Source organism: Pseudophryne corroboree, chromosome 1, assembly GCF_028390025.1.
Source record: "Pseudophryne corroboree isolate aPseCor3 chromosome 1, aPseCor3.hap2, whole genome shotgun sequence".
Taxonomy (NCBI): Eukaryota; Metazoa; Chordata; class Amphibia; order Anura; family Myobatrachidae; genus Pseudophryne; species Pseudophryne corroboree.
This window is the reverse complement of record NC_086444.1, coordinates 122,053,214-122,081,120: the sequence shown is the minus strand read 5'-3', so window position 1 is coordinate 122,081,120 and position 27,907 is coordinate 122,053,214. Positions and strand designations below refer to the sequence as shown.

At 47.8% G+C, this 27,907-nt stretch overlaps 1 protein-coding gene across 3 annotated transcripts in view; it reads right to left on the bottom strand.

Moving 5' to 3' along the window:
* The window catches only part of GPBP1 (GC-rich promoter binding protein 1), a 130,582-nt gene that overhangs the window by 64,890 nt on the left and 37,785 nt on the right, over window positions 1-27,907 (bottom strand). For all 3 annotated transcript variants that reach the window (XM_063962683.1, XM_063962673.1, XM_063962666.1), the window contains one exon: window positions 836-955. In XM_063962683.1, coding sequence (XP_063818753.1) covers window positions 836-898 — 63 coding nt within the window. In that variant the 5' untranslated portion in view covers window positions 899-955. The remainder of the gene's footprint in view (window positions 1-835; window positions 956-27,907) is intronic.

Sequence of the window (27,907 nt, the reverse complement as noted above, 5' to 3'; positions counted from 1 at the left end):
TCCCTAACAGTGGCTTCAGGTGTTTGTAGCTGTATGAAAAGGCAAAAAACTTTCCCTTTTAACAGAGCAGCAACATAATTTAAGGGGGGATAGTGGACATGTTTTACACTCAGGACTTGTATCTGTAAAGGTCACTTATAGCATTTAGTGATCCAATTTATTATGGAAGCTTTACCTGGACAGGACTGCACAGAGGTTGCACACTGCCCCCAAGAGGATTTGTAGTGTATGTACCAAAATCTAGCTTACCAATTCATTATATGCATTATTCCATTATGATGTTTTTGGCAGTCCAGCTTCACAATCGTTACTTAAACAGGCTGTGCCATTGCTTTCAGGTCTCCGTTGAAAAAGCTTTGCAGTATAATCTAATGACGTTATAAACTTCTATACTTGCAGAAACTTTGATCGCAAGTCATTACTATACATTCTGTGGCGCTGAATGCTACAGACAGCAAATGCAACTTCACTGAAGCTTCACAATTCATCTTGTTTATTCCAGATATCTACGTGTGTGCTAGAACTTCCAACCACCAAAAACAAAGCCACAGCTCTTTCACATTTACTTTCTTGAACACAACACACAAAAAAAACAAAAACAAAGCAAAGATTTCTCTCACTGGAAGAATTTACAATGTCTCTTTCACAATACACAAATAACGCTCCCACTCCTAATATGTAAGCCCCCCCCTCCCGAGTGTATTCAACAAAAACCTAATTAGTCTACAGCTTTATCATCTATCATCCCAACAGATTTCCATGTGTCTGTCTAGACGAGCCATGGTATCTCACTACATGGAAGACACCAGGTTATGAGCACAAGGCAGAGTTTTACCTTTGTGGATGACGGCGGTGTAGGGAAATTAAGCCAGGCTGGAGCAAAGTCATGCTGCGCCATTTAGGTCAAGTCACTTGGATAAAGTGAAACAAGGTTCTAACACCTCATTGCAAGTCCCTGTTAAAAGATTTAATGAAACACAATTAGCAGGATTATCAAAATGCAGATGCAACAACAAACAATACTGTATCTGCTAGCTAAAAAGAACAATAATGGACTTATTTTATTTCCTTATTTACAGGTCATGTTGTTATAAATCTAAACATTAAGAACAAGGCACTTCTAGAATGACCAAAGTTACAGTGAGCAAAAAGGTCTACAGTGTACAGTTGTGTGCAAGAGTCATAGATATGGCGCACGCTGCACACAGTGTAGGAGGCTTCTGAAAGATGCATTCATGTATGGGACAGTATACTATTATACCTAACAAGGACACCGCTCCTTTAACCACCACATGGCTTATTCATCATCACCAGGAACCATGCACCAAGGTCATCAGCATCTCCATCATCCCCAGGAACCAGACACCATAATGATATTCATCCCCAGGCACCATACACCCAGACATCATGATCCAAGCAATATGATAATCTTAATACCCAGGAACCAGACATCACAGACGTCATGATCATACAAACGGAACAGATCATCAGACCCATGAACCAAACATCATAATCATAGTTGGGAAGCAGGCCACATGCTCATCATAGCCATACCCAGGGAGCAGGCACTACAATCCTCAATCACATCCAGGAACTAGAAAACACGATCATCACAATCACAGCCAGGGACCGGTCACCACGATCATCACAATCCTAGCCAGGGACCAGTCACCACAATCACCACAATCCTAGCCAGGGACCGGTCACCACGATCATCACAATCCTAGCCAGGGACCAGTCACCACAATCACCACAATCCTAGCCAGGGACCGGTCACCACAATCCTAGCCAGGGACCGGTCACCACAATCCTAGCCAGGGACCGGTCACCACAATCCTAGCCAGGGACCGGTCACCACAATCCTAGCCAGGGACCGGTCACCACAATCCTAGCCAGGGACCGGTCACCACAATCCTAGCCAGGGACCGGTCACCACAATCCTAGCCAGGGACCGGTCACCACAATCCTAGCCAGGGACCGGTCACCACAATCCTAGCCAGGGACCGGTCACCACAATCCTAGCCAGGGACCGGTCACCACAATCCTAGCCAGGGACCGGTCACCACAATCCTAGCCAGGGACCGGTCACCACAATCCTAGCCAGGGACCGGTCACCACAATCCTAGCCAGGGACCGGTCACCACAATCCTAGCCAGGGACCGGTCACCACAATCCTAGCCAGGGACCGGTCACCACAATCCTAGCCAGGGACCGGTCACCACAATCCTAGCCAGGGACCGGTCACCACAATCCTAGCCAGGGACCGGTCACCACAATCCTAGCCAGGGACCGGTCACCACAATCCTAGCCAGGGACCGGTCACCACAATCATCACAATCCTAGGCAGGGATCGGTCACCACGATCATCACAATCCTAGCCAGGGACCGGTCACCACAATCATCACAATCCTAGCCAGGGATCGGTCACCACGATCATCACAATCCTAGCCAGGGATCGGTCACCACGATCATCACAATCCTAGCCAGGAACCGGACACAACGATCATCACAATCCTAGCCAGGGACCGGCCACCACGATCATCACAATCCTAGCCAGGGACCAGCCACCACAATCATCACAATCCCAGCCAGGGATTGGTCACCACGATTATCACAATCCTAGCCAGGGACCGGACACCATGATCATCACAATCCTAGCCAGGGACCGGCCACCACGATCATCACAGTCCTAGCCAGGGATTGGTCACCACGATCATCACAATCCTAGCCAGGGACCAGCCACCACAATCATCACAATACCAGCCAGGGATTGGTCACCACGATTATCACAATCACAGCAAGGGACCGGACACCATGATCATCACAATCCTAGCCAGGGACCGGACACCATGATCATCACAATCCTAGCCAGGAACCGGACACAACGATCATCACAGTCCTAGCCAGGGACCAGCCACCACAATCATCACAATCCTAGCCAGGGATCGGTCACCACGATCATCACAATCCTAGCCAGGAACCGGACACAACGATCATCACAATCCTAGCCAGGGACCGGCCACCACGATCATCACAGTCCTAGCCAGGGACCGGTCACCAAGATCATCACAATCCTAGCCAGGGATTGGTCACCACGATCATCACAATCCTAGCCAGGGACCAGCCACCACAATCATCACAATCCCAGCCAGGGATTGGTCACCACGATTATCACAATCCTAGCCAGGGACCGGACACCATGATCATCACAATCCTAGCCAGGGACCGGCCACCACGATCATCACAGTCCTAGCCAGGGATTGGTCACCACGATCATCACAATCCTAGCCAGGGACCAGCCACCACAATCATCACAATACCAGCCAGGGATTGGTCACCACGATTATCACAATCACAGCCAGGGACCGGACACCATGATCATCACAATCCTAGCCAGGGACCGGACACCATGATCATCACAATCCTAGCCAGGAACCGGACACCACGATCATCACAATCCCAGCCAGGGACCGGTCACCACGATCATCACAATCCCAGCCAGGGACCAGCCACCACAATCAACACAATCCCAGCCAGGGACCGGTCACCATGATCATCACAATCCTAGCCAGGGACCGGTCACCACGATCATCACAATCCCAGCCAGGGATTGGTCACCACGATCATCACAATCCTAATCAGGGACCGGACACCATGATCATCACAATCCTAGCCACGGACCAGTCACCACAATCCTAGCCAGGGACCGGTCACCACAATCCTAGCCAGGGACCGGTCACCACAATCCTAGCCAGGGACCGGTCACCACAATCCTAGCCAGGGACCGGTCACCACAATCCTAGCCAGGGACCGGTCACCACAATCCTAGCCAGGGACCGGTCACCACAATCCTAGCCAGGGACCGGTCACCACAATCCTAGCCAGGGACCGGTCACCACAATCCTAGCCAGGGACCGGTCACCACAATCCTAGCCAGGGACCGGTCACCACAATCATCACAATCCTAGGCAGGGATCGGTCACCACGATCATCACAATCCTAGCCAGGGACCGGTCACCACAATCATCACAATCCTAGCCAGGGACCGGCCACCACGATCATCACAATCCTAGCCAGGGACCGGCCACCACGATCATCACAGTCCTAGCCAGGGACCGGTCACCAAGATCATCACAATCCTAGCCAGGGACCAGCCACCACAATCATCACAATCCCAGCCAGGGATTGGTCACCACGATTATCACAATCCTAGCCAGGGACCGGACACCATGATCATCACAATCCTAGCCAGGGACCGGCCACCACGATCATCACAGTCCTAGCCAGGGATTGGTCACCACGATCATCACAATCCTAGCCAGGGACCAGCCACCACAATCATCACAATACCAGCCAGGGATTGGTCACCACGATTATCACAATCACAGCCAGGGACCGGACACCATGATCATCACAATCCTAGCCAGGGACCGGACACCATGATCATCACAATCCTAGCCAGGAACCGGACACAACGATCATCACAGTCCTAGCCAGGGACCAGCCACCACAATCATCACAATCCCAGCCAGGGATTGGTCACCACAATCATCACAATCCTAGCCAGGGACCGGTCACCATGATCATCACAATCCTAGCCAGGGACCGGTCACCACGATCATCACAATCCCAGCCAGGGACCAGCCACCACAATCATCACAATCCCAGCCAGGGACCGGTCACCACGATCATCACAATCCCAGCCAGGGACCAGCCACCACAATCAACACAATCCCAGCCAGGGACCGGTCACCATGATCATCACAATCCTAGCCAGGGACCGGTCACCACGATCATCACAATCCCAGCCAGGGATTGGTCACCACGATCATCACAATCCTAATCAGGGACCGGACACCATGATCATCACAATCCTAGCCAGGAACCGGACACAACGATCACAATCCTAGCCAGGGAGCAGACAGCATCAGACCCAATAAGTCAGAGGTTCTCAAACTCGGTCCTCGGGGGCACACACAGTGCATGTTTTGCAGGTCTCCTCCCAGAATCGCAAGTGAAATAATTAGCTCCACAGTGAGTAATTAATACACCTGTGCACCTGCTGGGTTACCTGCAAAACATGCACTGTGTGTGCCCCCGAGGACCGAGTTTGAGAACCTCTGAAATAAGTCTTTCACTCTGCATGCAAAATGTATAACGCAGTGTCAGTATTCCACTACACATCCCCCCACCCGACCTGGCCAGTCCTATAATACACAGATCCTTAAACCCCCCGCCCCCCCAAAGCTTTATAGCTTGTAACCATCAGTAATACACTGAAGTGATCAGATTTCGTAGCCATTTATAAGTCTAATTGTATTAGAAGATTGTTGGCCCAGTCTCCATACAACATTGCTTCAGGTTTTTTCAGGCATCCTTTTATACACGGCTTTCTTAAGAACAGAGTACTGTAGACACAATAATACCCCTTTCACACCGCACAAATAACCCGGTATTGATCAGTCAACATGGGTCGGTGTGCGGTGTGGACGCGCCATGGTCGAATTCCCAGGTCGCCTGACCCGGTAATTCAACCCTGGAATAAAGCAGTATTATTCCCGGGTTGAATACCGGGTCAGTGTCAGCGTAAACGGGTTCCTGGGTTGATGCGACCCGGACCCGTTCACTACAATAGGGAGAGGCGGCAGAGATGAGCTCATCTCTCAGCGCTGCCTCCGCCCCTGCTTATAGAGTCCAGTTATTAATATGAAAAAAAAGGATTATATCTTATGCTGGGAATACATTATACAATTACCTGGACGATCCACTGGATAGGCCAGATAAATCGTAATGCGCATCTGCGCAAATGGTCTTAAAATATTGATCAGTTGTACATGTCTAATCATCCAGCAAGTCCGTTCAATGCATTGTAAGTTGGCGGCATCTGGCAGTGTATGCCCTGACATTGCCCCTGCTCCTTCAACAGGGAGGAATAGGGAAATTATACTGTAGTTAAGAAAAGAGGAATGGAGTCCGCACAAGATACCTCTCACAGGTTCCAGTCAAGCAAAAGTGGCTTGAGTGGGGTATTCAGAAAATAGGATTTTGGTACTTACCAGATAAATCCTTTTCTTTGAATCCATAGGGGGCACTGGAGTACTCTTGGGATATGGACGGTTCCACTGGAACTAGGCACTGAACAGTTAAACTTTGACTATACCTCCCCTCCATATCCCAGAGTACCTCAGTGTTTTTTACTGAGCCGAACTGGAGCTATAGAGGTTGACAATGGAGAAATACATATAACAAAACTGGACAACAATAAAGTTGACACCAACCCGACAGAATTTGTAATTTGAAACAGTCGGTAAGAGTGTGTTACCATAATATTCCCTGCACTTACCACAACCAGGTAATAACTGCTCTGGGTGGGCGTCCAGTGCCCCCTATGGATTCAAAGAAAAGGATTTATCTGGTAAGTACCAAAATCCTATTTTCTTTTTCATCCACTAGGGGTCACTGGAGTACTCTTGGGACGTACCAAAGTTTCCCACGTGGGCGGGAGAGCTATTTGGCACTTGTAACACTAAACGGCCAAAGCTAGATGCTGATGCCGCAAAAGTATCAAACTTATAAAAGCGCACAAACGTGTGCACTGATGACCATGTAGCCGCCCGGCAAAGCTGTGTCGTAGAGGCTCCACGACCAGCTGCCCATGAAGTTCCAACAGAATGTGTGGAATGAGCTGTTACCGATGTAGGCGGCTGTAATCTAGCCTGAAGATAAGCCTGACGTATGGTCAGTTTTATCCATCTGGATAGGGTCTGCTTAGAGGCTGGCCAACCCCTCTTGGCAGCATCATAGAGAACAAACAACGTATCCGTCTTACGAAGTGTAGACGTTCGAGACTAAAGCGCGTACCGCATCCAAAGTTTCAGAATGTCCTAATAACACAGGAACTACTATTGGTTGGTTGATGTGAAAAGATGACACTACTTTTTGTAAGAAAGCGGGATTCGTCCGAAGTTCCGCTCTGTCATCATGAAACACCAAATATGGTGGCTTGCATGACAAGGCACCCAAATCTGAAACTCGCCTTGCCGAAGCCAAGGCTAGAAGAAAAATTGTTTTCCAAGTGAGAAATTTAATATCCACCTTTTGTAAGGGTTCAAAATGAAAAGACTGTAAGAAATCTAAAACCAGATTCAAGTCCCATGGCGCTGTAGGTGGAATGAATGGAGGCTGTACTCTGAGGACACCCTGCATAAAGGTGTGTACTGATGGCAAAAGAGCCAATCGTCTTTGAAAGTAAATTGACAAAGCAGATATCTGCACTTTTAGTGTGGATAAACGTAGACCTCCATCTAATCCCATCTGTAGAAATAACAAAAGACGGGATAACTTGAAAGATGAAGTTGGAAACTTCCTGGCTTCACACCAACCTATATAGGCACGCCAAATTCTAAAATAATGAGCTGCCGTAACCGGCTTCCTAGCTCGTAACATGGTTGGAATGACTGATTCTGGAATGCCCTCTCTTCTTAAGAGGGCGGTCTCAACAGCCACCCCGTCAAACGCAGCCGCGCTAAATCGGGGTAAAGAAACGGACCCTGTTGTAACAGGTCCGGACGTAGTGGGAGCGGCCAAGGATCGTCTGCGAGTCATCAGCGAAGATCCGAAAACCAACCTCTCCGTGGCCAATGAGGCGCCACTAGTATGACTATGACGAACTCTCTTTTGATCCGTTTTAGCAATAGAGGGAGCAGCGGAAACGGTGGAAACAAATATACTAGACTGTATGGCCACCTGACTGAGAGCATCCACCGCCACTGCCTCTGGATCTCTCGTTCTGGATACATACTGGGGCGTTTGATGATTGTGGCGAGATGCCATCAAGTCCACCTGCGGGTAACCCCACCTCTGGACCAGCATGAGAAATACGTCTGGATTTAATGCCCATTCTCCTGGATGAAAATCCCGACGACTGAGATAATCCGCCTCCCAGTTGTCCACTCCCGGAATGAATACTGCCGACAATATGACCTGGTGGTATTCTGCCCAATTGAGGATTCGAGCTACTTCCCGCATTGCCATGCGGCTTCTCGTTCCGCCTTGTTTGTTGACGTATGCGACCGCCGTCGCATTGTCTGATTGCACCTGGACTGCCTGAGCCTGCAGCATGTGCACTGCCTGTCGTAACGCATTGTAAATTGCCCGGAGTTCCAGGACATTTATAGACAGCAATCTTTCGTGATCCGCCCAGAGACCATGGAGCTGAAGATTCTGAACTACAGCTCCCCAACCTCTGAGACTTGCGACTGCCGTGAGAATTATCCAATTCCAGGTGCTGCACTGTTTTCCTGCGGTTAGATTCTGTACCCTGAGCCACCAGAGTAGAGACACTCTGGTCCTTGGAGACAACCTTACCCTGTGGTGAATCTGTAAGTGCGAGCCCGACCACTGTGCGAGCACATCCAGTTGAAAAGGACGTGAGTGAAACCTTTCCGAACTGAAGTGCTTCGAAAGCCGCCACCATTGTGCCTAAGAGGCGAATGCACAAATGAACCGAGACTGTGCGTGGCTTGAGCACTAATTGTTCCAGATGACGAATGACCTGTACTTTCTGTTCGGGTAGGTAGATCCTTTGGTCTACCGTATCGAGAATCATACCTAGGAATTGAAGTCGTTGGGACGGAACTAGATGTGATTTCTTGAAGTTGACAATCCAACCGTGGTGAACCAGTACATTGTATGTCAGCAATGCCTGTTGAAGGAGGATTTGTGGAGACGGAGCTTTGATGAGTAGATCGTCCAAGTATGGAACTATTATCACTCCTAGAGATCTGAGATGAGCTATCATCACAGACATCACCTTGGTGAATACCCGAGGCGCTGACGAGAGGCCAAACGGTAGTGCCTGAAACTGGTAATGGTTCTGTCGTATTGCAAACCGCAAAAACCTTTGATGAGGAGGCCAAATCGGAATGTGTAAGTACGCATCCTTGAGATCCAGCGCAATCATAAACTCCTGTGGCTCTAGACCTGCAATTACTGATCGTAGAGATTCAATTTTGAATCTGTAGTAAGTGACGTACTGGTTGAGGCCCTTTAAGTTCAATATTGGCCTGACCGAGCCATCCGGCTTCGGTACCACAAACAGACTGGAATAATAACCCTGACCCTGTTGGTGCACAGGGACCGGAACCAAAACTGCTGCGTCCAGCAGAGACTGAATAGCAGTCTGCAGAATCGCCCTCTTGTCGTCCGACAGAGGCAGTCCTGTCCTGAAAAACCGCATTGGCGGGAGACAGTCGAACTCTATTTTGTAACCTGTTAAAACTAGATTGCTGATCCACCCATCTGTGGACGTCTGAAGCCATGCCAACTGGAATGACTGAAGACGTGCTCCTACAATAGGAGAACCGAGATGGGCTGGGAGCCCGTCATGCCACTGGCTTACCGGTGACTTTAGTATCCTGACGAGTGGTATTGGCTCGTTGGAAACTACGTCCCCGACCTCGTCTACCTAGTGTGGCCGTTCCCCTACCACGCCCGCGAAAGGACTGAGGTGTAAAAGATTTGAACGCCGGTCCAGAATATCTTTTTCTAGGCACTGTTGGAGGAAATGGTAAGAAAACCGACTTCCCTCCCGTGGCCTCAGAAATCCATTTGTCCAATTCAGGACCGAATAACTTCTCGCCCTCATAAGGTAATGCTTCTATTCCTTTTTTTGACCTGTCTCCGCTCGCCAAGAACGTAGCCAGAGCACACGTCGTGCTGTGACTAGTGATGATGAAAGGCGAGAAGTGAGCTGACAGACGTCAGTAGAAGCTGTACATAAATAGTCAGCCGCTTCCCAGATTTGATCAGCGAGAAGTATAAGATGATCATCAGTTAAGGCAGATCTGAGTTCTGTTATCCATACTATTAGAGCTTTAGTTACCCAAATGCCACTCAACCCAGGTCTAAGCAGCACTCCTGCCGCTGTATACATGGACTTCAACATAACCTCTATTTTACGGTCCGAAGGGTCCTTGAGTGTAGTTGCAGCTGGTACTGGTATGGTTAATTTCTTTGTAAGTTTAGACACAGATGAATCCACCAACGGCAGATTCTCCCATGTAGCTTGTCATAGAATCTGGAAACGGATAGCTAGACCTAAATCTGTGAGGTACAGAAAACCGTTTATCCGGATTCTTCCTTGTTTCTAGTAACATTTTATTAAGAGATTCTGACACCGGAAAACAAATTGGAATTCTCTGTCGTTTAGTAAAAACGACCTCATCATTTGTCAGAGGCTCCTCAGTTTCTGTAAAATTTAGAGACTGACACACTGCTCTGATGAGATTATCAATACCCAGCCTGTCAAAATCGTCACCATCTGACTGCTGGTCTACTTCGCCCTGCTCACCCACATCTTGTACAGTGAGGTCTGGTGAAGAATCATCAGACAGTAGCATAGCAGAAACCGGTAGTTTATAAGAAAAATGAAACTTATCCCCTTTAGTCAAAGAGGATCTGGACCTTTGGTAAGGCTGAGACCCCTCAGGAAGTTCTAGCGGTCTCACCCTAGATTCAGATCTTGCCGCCTCTCGCTCCTACCGAGAGGCGGCCAACTCTGATTGCAAACCAGCTAAAACATCTGCTAATATAGCCCATGGCGGGTCCGGGGTAGAAACTGGATTTGGAACCGGAGCAGGAGTTGTACTTGTTTCGGAATTTACCACACATACTTTACATGTGGTAAATCCGTCAGGTAATACACCCTTACAGACATTGCAGAAAAACTGCTTCTTAGACTTTGCTGGTGTCTTACTCATTATGTAAATAATAATAAAAAAAAAACAATATAAATACAAAGACAAGAGAGAGAAAACCTGTGCGACTCAGTAAATAGTACTAAGGTGTCTCTATATATCTGGCCAAGTGTGCCAGTAATATGCCTGATCCCAAAATCCCCCTAACACCCCTGCGCCTTCAATGGTGGAGAGATGTATTACAGGAAAATCTGGAGAGAAACAGGAAAAACAGGAAGCATGGTTTAATATGTCCCCAGGCTCACAGAATATCACAAAGTGCAAACATTTAACTTATGCAGCAGATTGTACTTAAATGTATATATGCCATCCTGTTACTTATCTATACAGCGCTGCTGGCTCTGTGTTAGACCATACACCCTGGATAAAGAAGTGTGTGCCTCCCTCTCTCCCCCGTGCACCGCTACTCTGTATCCGGAGACCGCTACTATGACTCCGGAAGTGCCAGACGATATGCCGCATAGAGCCGTGGAGCGGCTATGCACCAGCGTGGCTGAGCGCAGCGGGAGAGGTGTTCACAGCGGCGCTGAAAGCGGCGGCGGGCGGCATAATACACAGACACAGTAATCCCACACAGCGGGGCGGCAGCATGAGCTGACCACCCCAAACACATACCTGGACCCTGTGGTGAGGGCAATGACGGGGCTTCTCTGCAAGCACTGTCAGCCTTTTACTGCAGGTGTCCTGCACGTGGAAATGAGGGAGCTCTTCTAGAGAGGTCCGACACCCACAGCTGCATCAGCAGCTTTCACTATCCCAAATCCTCGCCTTCTTGGAAGGGGGAAAGGGATGTTTTCAAAAAATAATCAGAGAAAAATCAATAATTGTGGATCCACTTCCACAAGCCTAGTTGCTCTGTGAGCACCGAAAAAACACTGAGGTACTCTGGGATATGGAGGGGAGGTATAGTCAAAGTTTAACTGTTCAGTGCCTAGTTCCAGTGGAACCGTCCATATCCCAAGAGTACTCCAGTGACCCCTAGTGGATGAAAAAGAAATATATTTATTAGGTTAAACCAACTAGTAATATTAATGGCCACTACTGGAGTTGGTGATGCTCCTAAGTCATGTGAGATATTTTAAATTTTAAAAGAAAAGAAAGACGACTCTTTTAACAAAAGTGGGAAATCAATTGTTTTGTGAGCCCACAAAAGTAATGGTTGCCCATCGGAGCAATTCAACTGTTCCCCCCGTGGGCGCCTCAGCTACCGATTAGTACTTGGTTTAGCTGCACAAAGCGCCTAAACAAGTCTAAAGAACTGCTAGGGGCACACAAACACCTGTTTGAGCACCCAAATCGCACATTTCATCCAACCACAGCAGGAGGCAGCAAGCTGTAATGTGTCCCTCCTAATGGAAAAACAATTGAATTGCTCAGTTAGAAGCAATCTAGTGACAGCCGTGGGGAAGAACAACTAAAACGCCCCCAAAGAGTCTTATTTTCTTCCTGGGAATGGGGAAAGGCACTTTAACCTTCAAGAGGCTGTTCGTTAGCCTTAATCTAAGTAATAAGTTGAAACAACACATTTATCTAACAGAAATACATATCTCTAATAAATTAGCAGACATTTAAAAAAAAATCAAGTTATACCAAACAGGAAGGAGCTGGGGCAGCAGGTGACGGCTTTGAAGGCGGATCTGTCGCCCATCATTGGCTACTTATCGAAGACATCAATGGCTTGTGTACTCCGTTTCATTAAACCGTAGTGGCATACATTGGGGCTGTAAATTACTACTCACCCTCACATATAAAAGCCCTCAACCAGCTCCATTCCACATCTGCAACCTCATCATTTCTGTTCCCACTCCTCCCCGCCATCTCTGCCTCACATCAGCTCTCCTCCTCTCTATTCGCCATTTCTCAGTTCTCTAGGATTCTCTCTTCCAGTAGCCACAGCTTCAAGCGATTCACCACTTCATAAAAGCCTATCAGCTCTGGTCATAACTCAGTACCCCACTGGCCTCCCAACTTCTTTCTTCATCTTCAGTCTATGATGGAGGGGGTTACCCCCTCCATCAGACTGTAAGCTCCATAGGCAGGGCCCTCTTGCTTTGCACTCTCCCTCCAAGCACTATCAGTCACCCAACACTGGGGGTAATTCAGACCTGATCGCTACTGTGCGGTTCGCCCAGCGGGCGATCAAGTCCAAACTGCGCAGGCGCGTTGCACGGGTACAAAGCGGATCGGCGTCAGCGACGGGTTTGAGCGACGAATCCGTTCGCACGGGCGATTGTAAGGAGACTGACAGAAAGGCAGCTTTTGTGGGTGTCAACTGACCGTTGTCAGGGAGTGTCTGGAAAAACGCAGGCGTTTCCATGCATTTGCAGGGAGGATACCCGACGTCAATTCCGGTCCCGGACAGGCTGATGTGATCGCAGCGGCTGAGTAAGTCCTGGGCTGCGCAGAGACTGCACAAAATCTGTTTGTACCGCTCTGCTACACATGCTTACGCACACTTGCAAAGCGAAAATACACTCCCAGTGCAAAAATCGCTTGCTAGCGATCAGGTCTGAATTAGGCCCACTGTGTCTCAGTTCCCATCTCCCATCCTCCACCAGTGACTCTTATCCTGTGTGTCGGCCCACTTGTTGCGTGTAGGAATAGAGACCGTCTCCTTACTTCCTATTCTTCTCTCCCACTACGAGAATCATTACTTTCTTTAACTAGCCATACCGAGTCACTCTACCCTCCAGCCTGTGTGTATTATGTTGGCAAGATATCCTATGTATTGATGTACAATTGTATTGTTAAGGGGGGCACTCACGGAGCGATAATCTAAGCAAACTGACTAGATTGCTTAGATTTTAAGCATGATCGCTTCGTGTGTACCCCCAACAGCGATAGCGTTGCGCAGCCCTGCGCATAACTATCGCTGGTGCTAGATTGAGCCATGCAGGCCAATCTAGCAGTTCGCTCATTTCACATCGCGCTGTGCTGAGCGGGGGGAGAGATGTGTGCTGAGCAGTTCGCTCAGAACACATCTCTCCCTAGATCTGCCCGTGAATACGGGCCTTTGATCTTTGAATGGCACTGTACACACTTGTGGCACCATGTAAATAAAATAGAAAAATAATACTATATACAGCTTTGATTTAAATACAGAAGGCATATAACTTTAAAAAAAACAACAACAAAAAACACACCTTTAGTGCTGAAACAAGTGATTTAAAGTATTCAGAAGTCTCATTTATAATACAGAATGGAATGAAACTGAATAAATCTTCCCTGGTAAATCAGATTTATCTCCTACTTATGCAAGATAGATTAAGCACCCCATGCTACGGATAGTTGGTGCTGCAGTCCGGTGCTTATGTCTTACCATTACCATAAGGATGTAAAACTGAACACAGGGTCCGATTCAGCATGGAACCCTGCTACGTCAGCGTTCGCATGCTGAATCCTGCCGCAGTGTGCGCACGCACGAATGCCTCTGCTACGTTTGCAGGGCGGGAGAAGGCAACTGCGTCAGCGGCGTTGGGGGGGCAGTGCAGACAACGCAGGCGTGTCTGGACGGGATGGTGGGGCAGGTTTCAGCGGCTACGCGTTAACCCTAAAGGTAACGGGTTGCCGTCTGCCTTAGCAGCTAGGCTGCGTAGGCAGATGGCAACCCTAAACATGTGAGAGCATCACCGTTGTGCGATGCGCTACATGCGGTGCAGACTTGCCCTGCGCTGGGCGTCCCCTAGCATGTCAGTGTAATGGGTTGTAGATGTGCGATTTTTCGCACATCTACGACCCATGCTGAATTAGGCACACAGTCTCTTGAGTGTACAGGGAGACAATTTAGCAACAACTTAAATTTGTGAAAACGACAGATTGGTCTTGATAAGATGAAAAGGGAGGACTGCTAGAAATGGATAAACTGATCACTATTTAATATTTCTCATACGTCCTAGAGGATTCTGGGGTGACCATTACAACCATGGGGTATAGACGGGATCCGCAGGAGACATGGGCACTTTAAGACTTTCAAAGGGTGTGAACTGGCTCCTCCCTCTATACCCCTCCTCCAGACTCCAGTTTTAGAATTGTGCCCAGTGAGACTGGATGCACTACAGGGGAGCTCTACTGAGTTTCTCTGAAAAGACTTAAGTTAGGTTTTTTTATTTTCAGGGAGGCTGTTGGCAACAGTCTCCCTGCTTCGTGGGACTTAGGGGAGAGAAGTATGACCAACTTCTAGTGAGTTCAATGGCTTTGCTTCTGGCTGACAGGACACCATTAGCTCCTGAGGGTGCTGATCGCTGGGTACGCCTAGATGCTCACTCCCACAGCGTGCCGTCACCCCCTTACAGAGCCAGAAGACAGGGGAGTAGCAGAAGAAAGAAGACTTCTTCTCCAGTGACGGCATTCTGAGGTACCGCGCAGCGAACGGAGCGCTGCGCACCATGCTCCCACACATAACAGGCACTGCAGGGTGCAGGGCGGGCGCCCTGGGCAGCATAAAATCCTCTTAACACTGGCACATTAGGGCATATAGTGCGGTGGCACTGTCCTAACCCCCGCCAGTATAAACATTTAGTAATCCACACTGAGGAGAAGCGCGCCATTGCGGGGGTGGGACTTCTTCCTCAGTCAGTCAGCACACTACTCGGCGCCATTTTTCCCTCCTTCCTTGCAAGGACACTGATCCTTCCTGCACCACTGTATCAGGGTGCAAAACAGGGGGGGGGGGAGGAAGTTAAATTAGTGCTGTGTATATTTAAGTATATACTGATATATGAATAAAAGGGCGCTGCAGGTCTGTGGGCAAACTTTGTTGTACAGTTCTCTGCTGCTAACGCTGGGTTGTGAGCTGACAAAATCCTCTCTGTATCCCTTGACAGATTTTCCAGTGGATCTGTCCCCTATAAGCCCCGGTGTTTGCACATGTATGTAGCATGTCTGACATGGTGGTCTTTCCCTGAGGAAATTTTAGTAGGGGCACAGATGTGTGTACTATATTATATATATATATATATATATATATATATATATATATATATATATATATATACACACACACACACACACACACACACACACACACACATATATATATACACACACATATATATATACACATATATACACACACACACTGCTCAAAAAAATAAAGGGAACACTAAAATAACACATCCTAGATCTGAATGAATGAATGAATGAAATATTCTTATTAAATACTATGTTCTTTACATAGTTGAATGTGCTGACAACAAAATCACAAAAATGATCAATGGAAATCAAATTTATTAACCCATGGAGGTCTGGATTTGGAGTCACCCTCAAAATTAAAGTGGAAAAACACACTACAGGCTGATCCAACTTTGATGTAATGTCCTTAAAACAAGTCAAAATGAGGCTCAGTAGTGTGTGTGGCCTCCACGTGCCTGTATGACCTCCCTACAACCCACACAAGTGGCTCAGGTAGTGCAGCTCATGCAGGATGGCACATCAATGCGAGCTGTGGCAAGAAGGTTTGCTGTGTCTGTCAGCGTAGTGTCCAGAGCATGGAGGCGCTACCAGGAGACAGGCCAGTACATCAGGAGACGTGGAGGAGGCCGTAGGAGGGCAACATCCAGCAGCAGGACCGCTACCTCCGCCTTTGTGCAAGGAGGAACAGGAGGAGCACTGCCAGAGCCCTGCAAAATGACCTCCAGCAAGCTACAAATGTGCATGTGTCTACTCAAACGATCAGAAACAGACTCCATGAGGGTGGTATGAGGGCCCGACATCCACAGGTGGGGGTTGTGCTTACAGCCCAACACCGTGCAGGACGTTTGGCATTTGCCAGAGAACACCAAGATTGGCAAATTCACCACTGGTGCCCTGTGCTCTTCACAGATGAAAGCAGGTTCTCACTGAGCACATGTGACAGACGTGACAGAGTCTGGAGACGCCAAGGAGAACGTTCTGCTGCCTGCAACATCCTCCAGCATGATCGGTTTGGCAGTGGGTCAGTAATGGTGTGGGGTGGCATTTCTTTGGGGGGCCGCACAGCCCTCCATGTGCTCGCCAGAGGTAGTCTGACTGCCATTAGGTACCGAGATGAGATCCTCAGACCCCTTGTGAGACCATATGCTGGTGCGGTTAGCCCTGGGTTTCTCCTAATGCAAGACAATGCTAGACCTCATGTGGCTGGAGTGTGTCAGCAGTTCCTGCAAGACAAAGGCATTGATGCTATGGACTGGCCCGCCCGTTCCCCAGACCTGAATCCAATTGAGCACATCTGGGACATCATGTCTCGCTCCATCCACCAATGCCACGTTGCACCACAGACTGTGCAGGAGTCGGCGGATGCTTTAGTCCAGGTCTGGGAGGAGATCCCTCAGGAGACTATCCGCCACCTCATCAGGGGCATGCCCAGGCGTTGTAGGGAGGTTATATAGGCACGTGGAGGCCACACACACTACTGAGCCTCATTTTGACTTGTTTTAAGGACATTACATCAAAGTTGGATCAGCCTGTAGTGTGTTTTTCCACTATAATTTTGAGGATGACTCCAAATCCAGACCTCCATGGGTTAATAAACTTGATTTCCATTGATCATTTTTGTGTGATTTTGTTGTCAGCACATTCAACTATATAAAAGAACAAAGTATTTAATAAGAATATTTCATTCATTCAGATCTAGGATATGTTATTTTAGTGTTCCCTTTATTTTTTTAAGCAGTATACATATATATATATATATATATATATATATATATATATATATATATATATATATATACACATACATACACACACACACACAGGAACAGAGGCGGCACTCAAAGACTTGCACAGAATGGTGAAAAAAGCACCCATCCAGGGATGCTGTATGTGCGATATATATATATATATATATATATATATATATATAAAATAAAAATGTGATGGACCTTCCAACACCACTACAAAAGGAAGAAGAAAAAAAAACGTGTATGGGTAAAAAAAAATTGTGATAATTTGTCTGAGTCTCAGGCACATACCTGGAGACTGTCTGTGGAAGAGGTATTTTTCCAAAGTTTTGTTTTTCATCCACACCAGACCCCTCGGGGTCTCCTAACATTGTCTATCTAATGCACACTGATACCGACACAGACTCTGAATCCTGTGTCAACACTAGTTTTCCAGAATATTCAGTACATGATTGTAGCTATAAGGGTGTCTTAGACAATACGGAGTACCCTTCTGTACCAACAGAAGAAGGTTTACCTATATAAAGAAAGAAAAGAAGGAAACTTTTTCCTTCCTCTCGTGATTCCCAAGGGAATTCAGGTTGCCTAGACATTCCCGGCAGTTGACAGGGGGAGTTTTAAGAAGGGTCCTCTCACGGTTAACAAGAAAGTGACTCTGCCTGCATCTGGGACATCTGTCCTTAAGGAGCCGGCAGACCGCACGTTGGAGTATACATTAATATTTAATTATACAACCCATGAGACATTACTCAAAATAAGATTTTACTTACCGATAAATCTATTTCTCATAGTCCGTAGTGGATGCTGGGGACTCCGTCAGGACCATGGGGAATAGCGGCTCCGCAGGAGACAGGGCACAAAAGCAAGCTTTTTAGGATCACATGGTGTGTACTGGCTCCTCCCCCTATGACCCTCCTCCAAGCCTCAGTTAGGTACTGTGCCCGGACTAGCGTACACAATAAGGAAGGATCTTGAATCCCGGGTAAGACTCATACCAGCCACACCAATCACACCGTACAACTTGTGATTTGAACCCAGTTAACAGTATGATAACAATGAAGTAGCCTCTAAAAAAGATGGCTCACAACAAAAATAACCCGATTTTTTTGTAACAATAACTATGTACAAGTAATGCAGACAATCCGCACTTGGGATGGGCGCCCAGCATCCACTACGGACTATGAGAAATAGATTTATCGGTAAGTAAAATCTTATTTTCTCTAACGTCCTAGTGGATGCTGGGGACTCCGTCAGGACCATGGGGATTATACCAAAGCTCCCAAACGGGCGGGAGAGTGCGGATGACTCTGCAGCACCGAATGAGAGAACTCCAGGTCCTCCTCAGCCAGGGTATCAAATTTGTAGAATTTAGCAAACGTGTTTGCCCCTGACCAAGTAGCTGCTCGGCAAAGTTGTAAAGCCGAGACCCCTCGGGCAGCCGCCCAAGATGAGCCCACCTTCCTTGTGGAATGGGCATTTACAGATTTTGGCTGTGGCAGGCCTGCCACAGAATGTGCAAGCTGAATTGTACTACAAATCCAACGAGCAATAGTCTGCTTAGAAGCAGGAGCACCCAGCTTTTTGGGTGCCTACAATATAAACAGCAAGTCAGACTTTCTGACTCCAGCCGTCCTGGAATTATATATATATATATATATATATATATATATATATATATATATATATATATATATATATATATATATATATATATATATATATATATATTTTCAGGGCCCTGACAACGTCTAGCAACTTGGAGTCCTCCAAGTCCCTAGTAGCCGCAGGCACCACAATAGGTTGTTTCAGGTGAAACGCTGACACCACCTTAGGAAGAAACTGGGGACGAGTCCGCAGTTCTGCCCTGTCCGAATGGAAAATCAAATATGGGCTTTTGTAAGACAAAGCCGCCAATTTTGACAATCGCCTGGCCGAGGCCAGGGCCAACAGCATGGTCACTTTCCATGTGAGATATTTCAAATCCACAGATTTGAGTGGTTCAAACCAATATGATTTGAGGAATCCCAACACTACGTTGAGATCCCACGGTGCCACTGGAGGCACACAAGGGCTGTATATGCAATACTCCCTTGACAAACGTCTGGACTTCAGGAACTGAAGCCAATTTTTTCTGGAAGAAAATCTATAGGGCCGAAACTTGAACCTTAATGGACCCCAATTTGAGGCTCATAGACACTCCTGTTTGCAGGAAGTGCAGAAATCGACCTAGTTGAAATTTTTTCGTGGGGCCTTCCTGGCCTCACCCACGCAACATATTTTTACCACATGTGGTGATAACGTTGTGCGGTCACCTCCTTCCTGGCTTTGACCAGGGTAGGTATGACCTCTTCCGGAATGCCTTTTCCCTTAGGGTCCGGCGTTCAAACCGCCATGCCGTCAAACGCAGTCGCGGTAAGTCTTGGAACAGACAAGGTCCCTGCTGGAGCAGGTCCTTTCTTAAAGGCCGATGCCACGGTTCCTCTTGGAACAGACATGGTACTTGCTGAAAGCAAATCCCTTCTTAGCTCCCGAGGCCATTAGTCCTCTGTGAGCATCTCTTGAAGTTCCGGTTACCAAGTCCCTATTGGCCAATCCGGAGCCACGAGTATAGTTCTTACTCCTCTATGTCTTATAATTCTCAATACCTTGGTTATGAGAAGCAGAGAAGGGAACACATACACCGACTGTTACACCCACGGTGTTACCAGGACGTCCACAGCTATCGCCTGAAGGTCTCGTGACCTGGCGCAATACCTGTCCCATTTTTTTGTTCGGGCGGGACGCCATCATGTCCACCTTTGGTCTTTCCCAACGGTTCACAATCATGCGGAAAACTTCCCGATGAAGTTCCCACTCTCCCGGGTGGAGGTCGTGCCTGCTGAGGAAGTCTGCTTCCCAGTCGTCCACTCCCGGAATGAACATGCTATCACATGATTTTCCGCCTAGCGAAAAATCCTTGCAGTTTTGCCACTGCCCTCCTGCTTCTTGTGCCGCCCTTTCTGTTTACGTGGGCGACTGCCGTGATGTTATCCCACTGGATCAATACCGGCTGACCTTGAAGCAGAGGTCTTGCTAAGCTTAGAGCATTATAAATTTGCTCTTAGCTCCAGTATATTTATGTGGAGAGAATTCTCCAGACTTGATCACACTCCTTGTGTGACTGCTCCCCAGCCTCTCAGGCTGGCCTCCGTGGTCACGAGCATCCAATCCTGAATGCCGAATCTGCGGCCCTCTAGAAGATGAGCACTCTGTAATCACCACAGGAGAGACACCCTTGTCCTTGGATATAGGGTTATCCGCTGATGCATCTGAAGATGCGATCCGGACCATTTGTCCAGCAGTTCCCACTGAAGAGTTCTTGCGTGAAATCTGCCGAATGGAAGCGCTTCGTAATAAGCCACCATTTTTACCAGGACTCTTGTGCAATGATGCACTGACACTTTTCCTGGTTTTAGGAGGATCCCGATTAGCTCGGATAACTCCCTGGCTTTCTCCTCTGGGAGAAACACCTTTTTCTGGACTGTGTCCAGAATCATCCCTAGGACCAGCAGACGTGTCGTCGGAACAACTGCGGTTTTGGAATATTTAGAATCCACCCGTGCTGTCGTAGAACTACTTGAGATAGTGCTACTCCGACCTCCAACTGTTCTCTGGACCTTGTTCTTATCAGGAGGTCGTCCATTTTCTTTGAAGACGAATCCTCCTTTCGGTCATTACCTTGGTAAGGACCCGGGGTGCCTTGGACAATCCAACGGCATCGTCTTGAAACTGATAGTGACAGTTCTGTACCACGAACCTGAGGTACCCTTGGTGAGAAAAGGCAAATTTTGGGACATGGAGGTAAGCATCCCTGATGTCCCGGGACACCATATAGTCCCCTTGTTCTTTGCTATCACTGCTCTGAGTGACTCCATCTGGATTTGAACCCTTGTAAGTGTTCAAATTTTTCAGATTTAGAATAGGTCTCACCTAGCCTTCAGTACCACCATATAGTGTGGAGTAATACCCCTTTCCTTGTTGTCGGAGGGGTAAATTTATTATCACCTGCTGGGAATACAGCTTGTGAGTTGTTTTCAATACTGCCTCCCTGTCGGAGGGAGACATTGGTACAGCAGACTACAGGAACCTGCGAGGGGGGAAACCTCTCGACATTCCAATCTGTACCCCTTGGATACTACTTGTAGGATCCAGGGGTCCTGTACGGTCCCAGCGTCATGCTGAGAACTTGGTAGAAGCGGTGGAGGGCTTCTGTTCCTGGGAATGGGCTGCCTGCTGCAGTCTTCTTCCCTTTCCTCTATCCCTGGGCAGATATGACTCTTATAGGGACGAAAGGACTGAGGCTGAAAAGACGGTGTCTTTTTCTGCAGAGATGTGACTTAGGGTAAAAAACGGTGGATTTTCCAGCAGTTGCCCTGGCCACCAGGTCCCATGGACCGACCCCAAATAACTCCTCCCCTTTATACGGCAATACATCTTTGTGCCGTTTGGAATCTGCATCACCTGACCACTGTCGTGTCCATAAACATCTTCTTGCAGATATGGACATCGCATTTACTCTTGATGCCAGAGTGCAAATATCCCTCTGCGCATCTCACATATATAGAAATGCATCCTTTAAATGCTCTATAGTCAATAAAATACTGTCCCTGTCAAAGGTATCAATATTTTTAGTCAGGGAATCCGACCAAGCCACCTCAGCTCTGCACATCCAGGCTGAGGCGATCGCTGGTCGCAGTATAACACCAGCATGTGTGTGTATACTTTTTAGGATATTTTTCAGCCTCCTATCAGCTGGCTCCTTAAGTACGGCCCTATCCGTAGATGGTACCGCCACTTGTTCTGATAAGCGTGTGAGCGCCTTATCCACCCTGAGGGGTGTTTCCCACCGCGCCTTAACTTCTGGCGGGAAAGGGTATACTGCCAATAATTTTCTATCGGGGGAAACCCACGCATCATCACACACTTCATTTAATTTATCTGATTCAGGAAAAACTACAGGTAGTTTTTTCACCTCACACATAATACCCTTTTTTGTGGTACTTGGAGTATCAGAAATATGTAACACCTCCTTCATTGCCCTTAACGTGTGGCCCTAAAAGAAAATACGTTTGTTTCTTCACCGTCGACACTGAAATCAGTGTCCGTGTCTGGGTCTGTGTCGACCGACTGAGGTAAATGGGCATTTTACAGCCCCTGACGGTGTTTGAGACGCCTGGACAGATACTAATTTGTTCGCCGGCCCTCTCATGTCGTCAACCGGCTTGCAGCGTGTTGACATTGTCACGTAATTTCCATAAATAAGCCATCCATTCCGGTGTCGACTCCCTAGAGAGTGACATCACCATTACAGGCAATTTGCTCCGCCTCCTCACCAATATTTTCCTCATACATGTCGACACACACGTACCGACATACAGCACACACATAGGGAATGCTCTGATAGAGGACAGGACCCACTAGCCCTTTGGGGAGACAGAGGGAGAGTTTGCCAGCACACACCAAAACGCTATAATTATCCAGGGACAACCTTTATATAAGTGTTCCTTTTATAGCATTTTAATATATATACATATCGCCAAATCAGTGCCCCCCCTCTCTGTTTTAACCCTGTTTCTGTAGTGCAGTGCAGGGGAGAGCATGGGAGCCTTCCCACCAGCCTTTCTGTGAGGGAAAATGGCGCTGTGTGCTGAGGAGAATAGGCCCCGCCCCCTTTTCGGCGGGCTTCTTCTCCGGAGTTTTAGATATCTGGCAGGGGTTAAATACATCCATATAGCCTCAAGGGCTATATGTGATGTATTTTTCGCCATACAGGTATTATACATTGCTGCCCAGGGCGCCCCCCCCCAGCGCCCTGCACCCTCCGTGACCGCTGTGTGAAGTGTGCTGACAACAATGGCGCACAGCTGCAGTGCTGTGCGCTACCTGATGAAGACTGAGAGTCTTCTGCCGCCTGGTTCCGGACCTCTTCATCTTCAGCGTCTGCAAGGGGGGTCGGCGGCGCGGCTCCGGGACGAACCCCAGGGCGAGCCCTGTGTTCCGACTCCCTCTGGAGCTATGTCCAGTAGCCTAAGAATCCAATCCATCCTGCACGCAGGTGAGTTGAAAATCTCTCCCCTAAGTCCCTCGATGCAGTGAGCCTGTTGCCAGCAGGACTCACTGAAAATAAAGAACCTAAAAACTTTTTCTAAGTAACTCTTTAAGAGAGCCACCTAGATTGCACCCTTCTCGGCCGGGCACAAAAACCTAACTGAGGCTTGGAGGAGGGTCATAGGGGGAGGAGCCAGTACACACCATGTGATCCTAAAAAGCTTGCTTTTGTGCCCTGTCTCCTGCGGAGCCGCTATTCCCCATGGTCCTGACGGAGTCCCCAGCATCCACTAGGACGTTAGAGAAAACTACATTGCACGTGCGTGAATGAGTAGGGCTATTAAAAAGTGCTCTGATAATTTTATCATCCAGTATTGACACTAGCTATGGATGAGATTCTCCTAACGTTAGATCATATACGGTATGCTACGGCATCCATGCGTGGAGCCGTGACAGAGAATTCACCAGTGAAAGGCGCATCCTGCTTCCAGAATAGATTATGGAGTCTCTCCCGTACTCAAGGGGAGACCTTGTTTGGTAGTGACCTGGATGATTTGGTGGGCAGCTACCGCAGGTAAGTCGTCTCTCTGCCGTTTGTCCCTCCACAGACAAAAAAGTCGCATCGCTCCAAGTTGCGGTCCTATCGGCCCATGAGGTGCGGGAAAAAAAAAATCCCTTTCTTTGCATATAGAGGTAGGGGGAAGAGGAAGAGGTCCGCCTCTTCAGGATCACAGGAGCAGAAATCATCTCTTGCTTCTGCCAAATCTACTGCATGACGCTGGGACTCCCTTGCGAGAGTCCGCCCTAGTGGGGGAGTGCCTGACACTTTTCAGTCAGTTCTGGGTTCATTCTGGCCTGGACCCGTGGGTTTTACAAATAGTGTCCCACGGATGCGAACTGGAGTTCAAGGCGTTTCCCCACACCGATTTCAAATCGGCCTTACCAGTTTCTCTCCCTGACAGGGAGGTAGTAAGCACAGCCATTCAAAAATTAAGTCAGGATCAGGTCATTACCCTGATTCCCCTGTTCCAACAAAGAGGCTTTTTATTCAAGCCTCTTTGTGGCTTCAAAGCCGGACGGCTCACTCAGACCGATCCTAAATCGGAAATTTTTCAATTTCTACCTAAAGTATTTCAAATTCAGTATGGAATCTCTTAAGGCAGTAATCTCCAGTCTGGAGGAAGGAGATTTCATGGTTTCAGTAGACATAATGGATGCCTACTTACATGTTCCCATTTATTCTCCACGTCAGGATTGCCTGAGATTTGCAATTCAGGACTGTCATTACCAATTTCAGACGTTGCCGTTTGGTCTATCCACGGCTCCGAGGATTCTCACCAAGATAGTGGCGAAAATGATGGTTCTCCTTCGCAAGCAAGGAGTCATTATTATCCCGTACTTGGTAGATCTCCTAATAAAAAAGAGTGTTCCAAGGCCAGGTTGGTGCAGAACATTGTACTATCCCTGACAGTTTTTCACCAACAGGGTTGGGTCATGAACTTCCCAAAGTCATACTTGATACCGATTGCCATTTCTGGAAATGATACTGGACACAGAACTACAGAGTTTTTCTTCCAGTGGAAAGGGCTCAGGAGATCCAGAGACTAGTCAAATAAATTTGGAAACCAGCAAGTATGTCTATCCATCAATGCATACGGTTGCTGGGGATGATGGTTGCAGCCTACGAGATCTTACAGTTTGGCAGGTTCCATGCCAGTGTATTCCAGTGGTACCTGTTAGAGTCCAGATCCCACCGACACATGCTCCGGAGGATAATCCTGTCTTCCAAGACCAGAATCTCACTACTGTGGTGGCTGCACAACTCTCACCTCCTAGTGAGGCGCAGGTTCGGGATCCAGGACTGGACCCTAGTGACCACAGATACAAGCCTCCGAGGCTGGGGAGCAGACACACAGGGGGGAAAACTTCCAAGGAATGGTCATGTCAGGGAACTTGTCTCCACATAAACATTCTGGAGTTAAGAGCCATTTACAACGGTCTACAAGCGGAACATTTTCTTCAAGATCTACCCGTACAGATCCAGTCGGACGATGTAACAGCAGTAGCGTGTAAACACCGTCAGGACAGAACGAAACGCAGAGCGGCAGTGGCAGAAGCCACACAGATTCTCAGCTGGAACGAAAAGCGTACAGGCGCTCTGTCAGCGATCTTCATTCCCGAAGTAGACATCTGGGAAGCAGATTTCCTCAGCAAACACGATCTCCATCCAGGAGAGTGGGGCCTCCACCAAGAAATCTTCACAGAGGTGACAAGTCATTGGGGAGTTCCTCAAGTAAACTTGATGGCATCTCGTCTCAACAAGAAGCTTCAGAGATATTGTTCCAGGTCGAGAGATCATCAAGCAATAGCAGTGGATGCACTGGTGACACCGTGGGTGTTTCAGTCGGTGTATGTATTCCCTCCACTTCCTCTCGTTCCAAAAGTTCTAAAGATCATAAGAAGAACAAAGATTCTAGCAATCCTCATTGTCCCAGACTGGCCAAGGAGGGCTTGGTATCCAGATCTTCAGGAATTACTCATAGGAGATCCCTAGCCTCTTCCTCTGCGCGAGGACCTGTTACAGCAGGGACCATGTGTGTGTATCAAGACTTACCGCGGCTGCGTTTAACGGCATGGCGGTTGAACGCCAAATCCTAGCCCGTAAGGGTATTCCCAGTGAAGTCATTCCCACACTTATTCAGGCTAGAAAAGGGGTAACGTCTAAACATTACCACCGTTATTTGGAGAAAATATGTTTCTTGGTATGACTCCAAGAAGGAAGAGTTTCAGCTAGGACGTTTTCTCCATTTTCTACAAGCAGGTGTGGATGGTAAGCAATGAATTGTGATGGGGTGATGAAGAGGCCCCATCACAATTCATTACTGCAAGCCCGGGCCTTCGCGGACCCCAGAATCTGCCCGACTTGAACCATATCCACAACTAAGGACTGGACTTTTGCTTACCAAAACGCAATACTGGTGAGGACTTTCCTTGACTTCATGATAAAATATTGGAACTGCTAATCCTCCAGCGTTGGGACTTAATTCTCCAGCCCAGGGACTATGCTATAGCCCCAGGATAAAATTGGTTTCAAGTATACAGGGTCCTTTGGTCCATTTGGAATAAGCTTATGTGATGGTTTAAAAGGTGTTTAGAGGCAATTTATCACAGTGTATTTCTATATTAATTGTCCAATGGACGGATTTTAAGTTTAATAAATTTTATATTGTTATCCAGACAATTCATCTCTCTAAGCGCAGCCTCATTGTTGTTGTATTTTAGTTTGGTCTTTTTACATAGGTGTAACTATCCTATACAGGCAGCTGCTGCACTTTTTAATTGGAAAACACTTAAAGCGCCCTTTCCAACCTTGGTTGGTTTGTTTCACCAGAATTGAGAACAAGTCAACAATTTCTGCCGAAGGTGGTTCCCTCTTTCCATATGAACCAACCTATTGTGGTGCTTGTGGCCACTGATGCCTTCGTTGAGTCAAAGTTTCTGGATGTGGTCAGAACTTTGAAGATTTATGTCGCCAGAACGGCTCCTATTGGGAAAACAGAGACTCTGTTTGTTCTGTATACTCCCAACAAGTTGGGTGTCGTGCTTCCAAGCAGACCATTGTGCGCTGGATCTGTGGTACGATTCAGCATGCTCATTACACGGCAGGATTGCAGTTACCGAAATCAGTGAAGGCCCATTCTACTAGAAAGGTGGTCTCGGCATTGCAACTTTGCCGAGCAACTAGTTTGTCAGGGTCAAACACTTTTGCAAAGTTTTACAAGTTTGACACCTTGGCAGATGATGACCTCGTTTGGTCAATCGGTGCTGCAGAGTCGTCCGCACTCTCCCGCCCATTCTAGAGCTTTGGTATAACCCCATGGTTCTAATGGTGACCCCAGCATCCTCTAGGACGTATGAGAAAATAGGATTTTAATACCTACCGGTAAATCCTTTTCTCTTAGTCCGTAGAGGATGCTGGGTGCCCGTCCCAGTGCGTACTGTATCTGCAGTTATTGATTGTGGTTACATACTTGTTGTGTTACGGTTCTTGTCAGCATGTTGCTGCAATTATTCCTGTCGTTGGCTTGTGTTCTGTTGAATGCCACGTTCTGCGGCATACTTGAGGTGTGAGCTGGTAAGATGCTCACCTTGGTTTAACAATAAATCCTTTCCCTCGAAATGTCCGTCTCCCTGGGCACAGTTCTTATAACTGGAGTCTGGAGGAGGGGCATAGAGGGAGGAGCCAGTTCACACCCTTTGAAAGTCTTTAAGTGCCCATGTCTTCTGCGGATCCCGTCTATACCCCATGGTTCTAATGGTGACCCCAGCATCCTCTACAGACTAAGAGAAAAGGATTTACCCGTAGGTATTAAAATCCTATTTTTTCTTATTCTATATACGAAA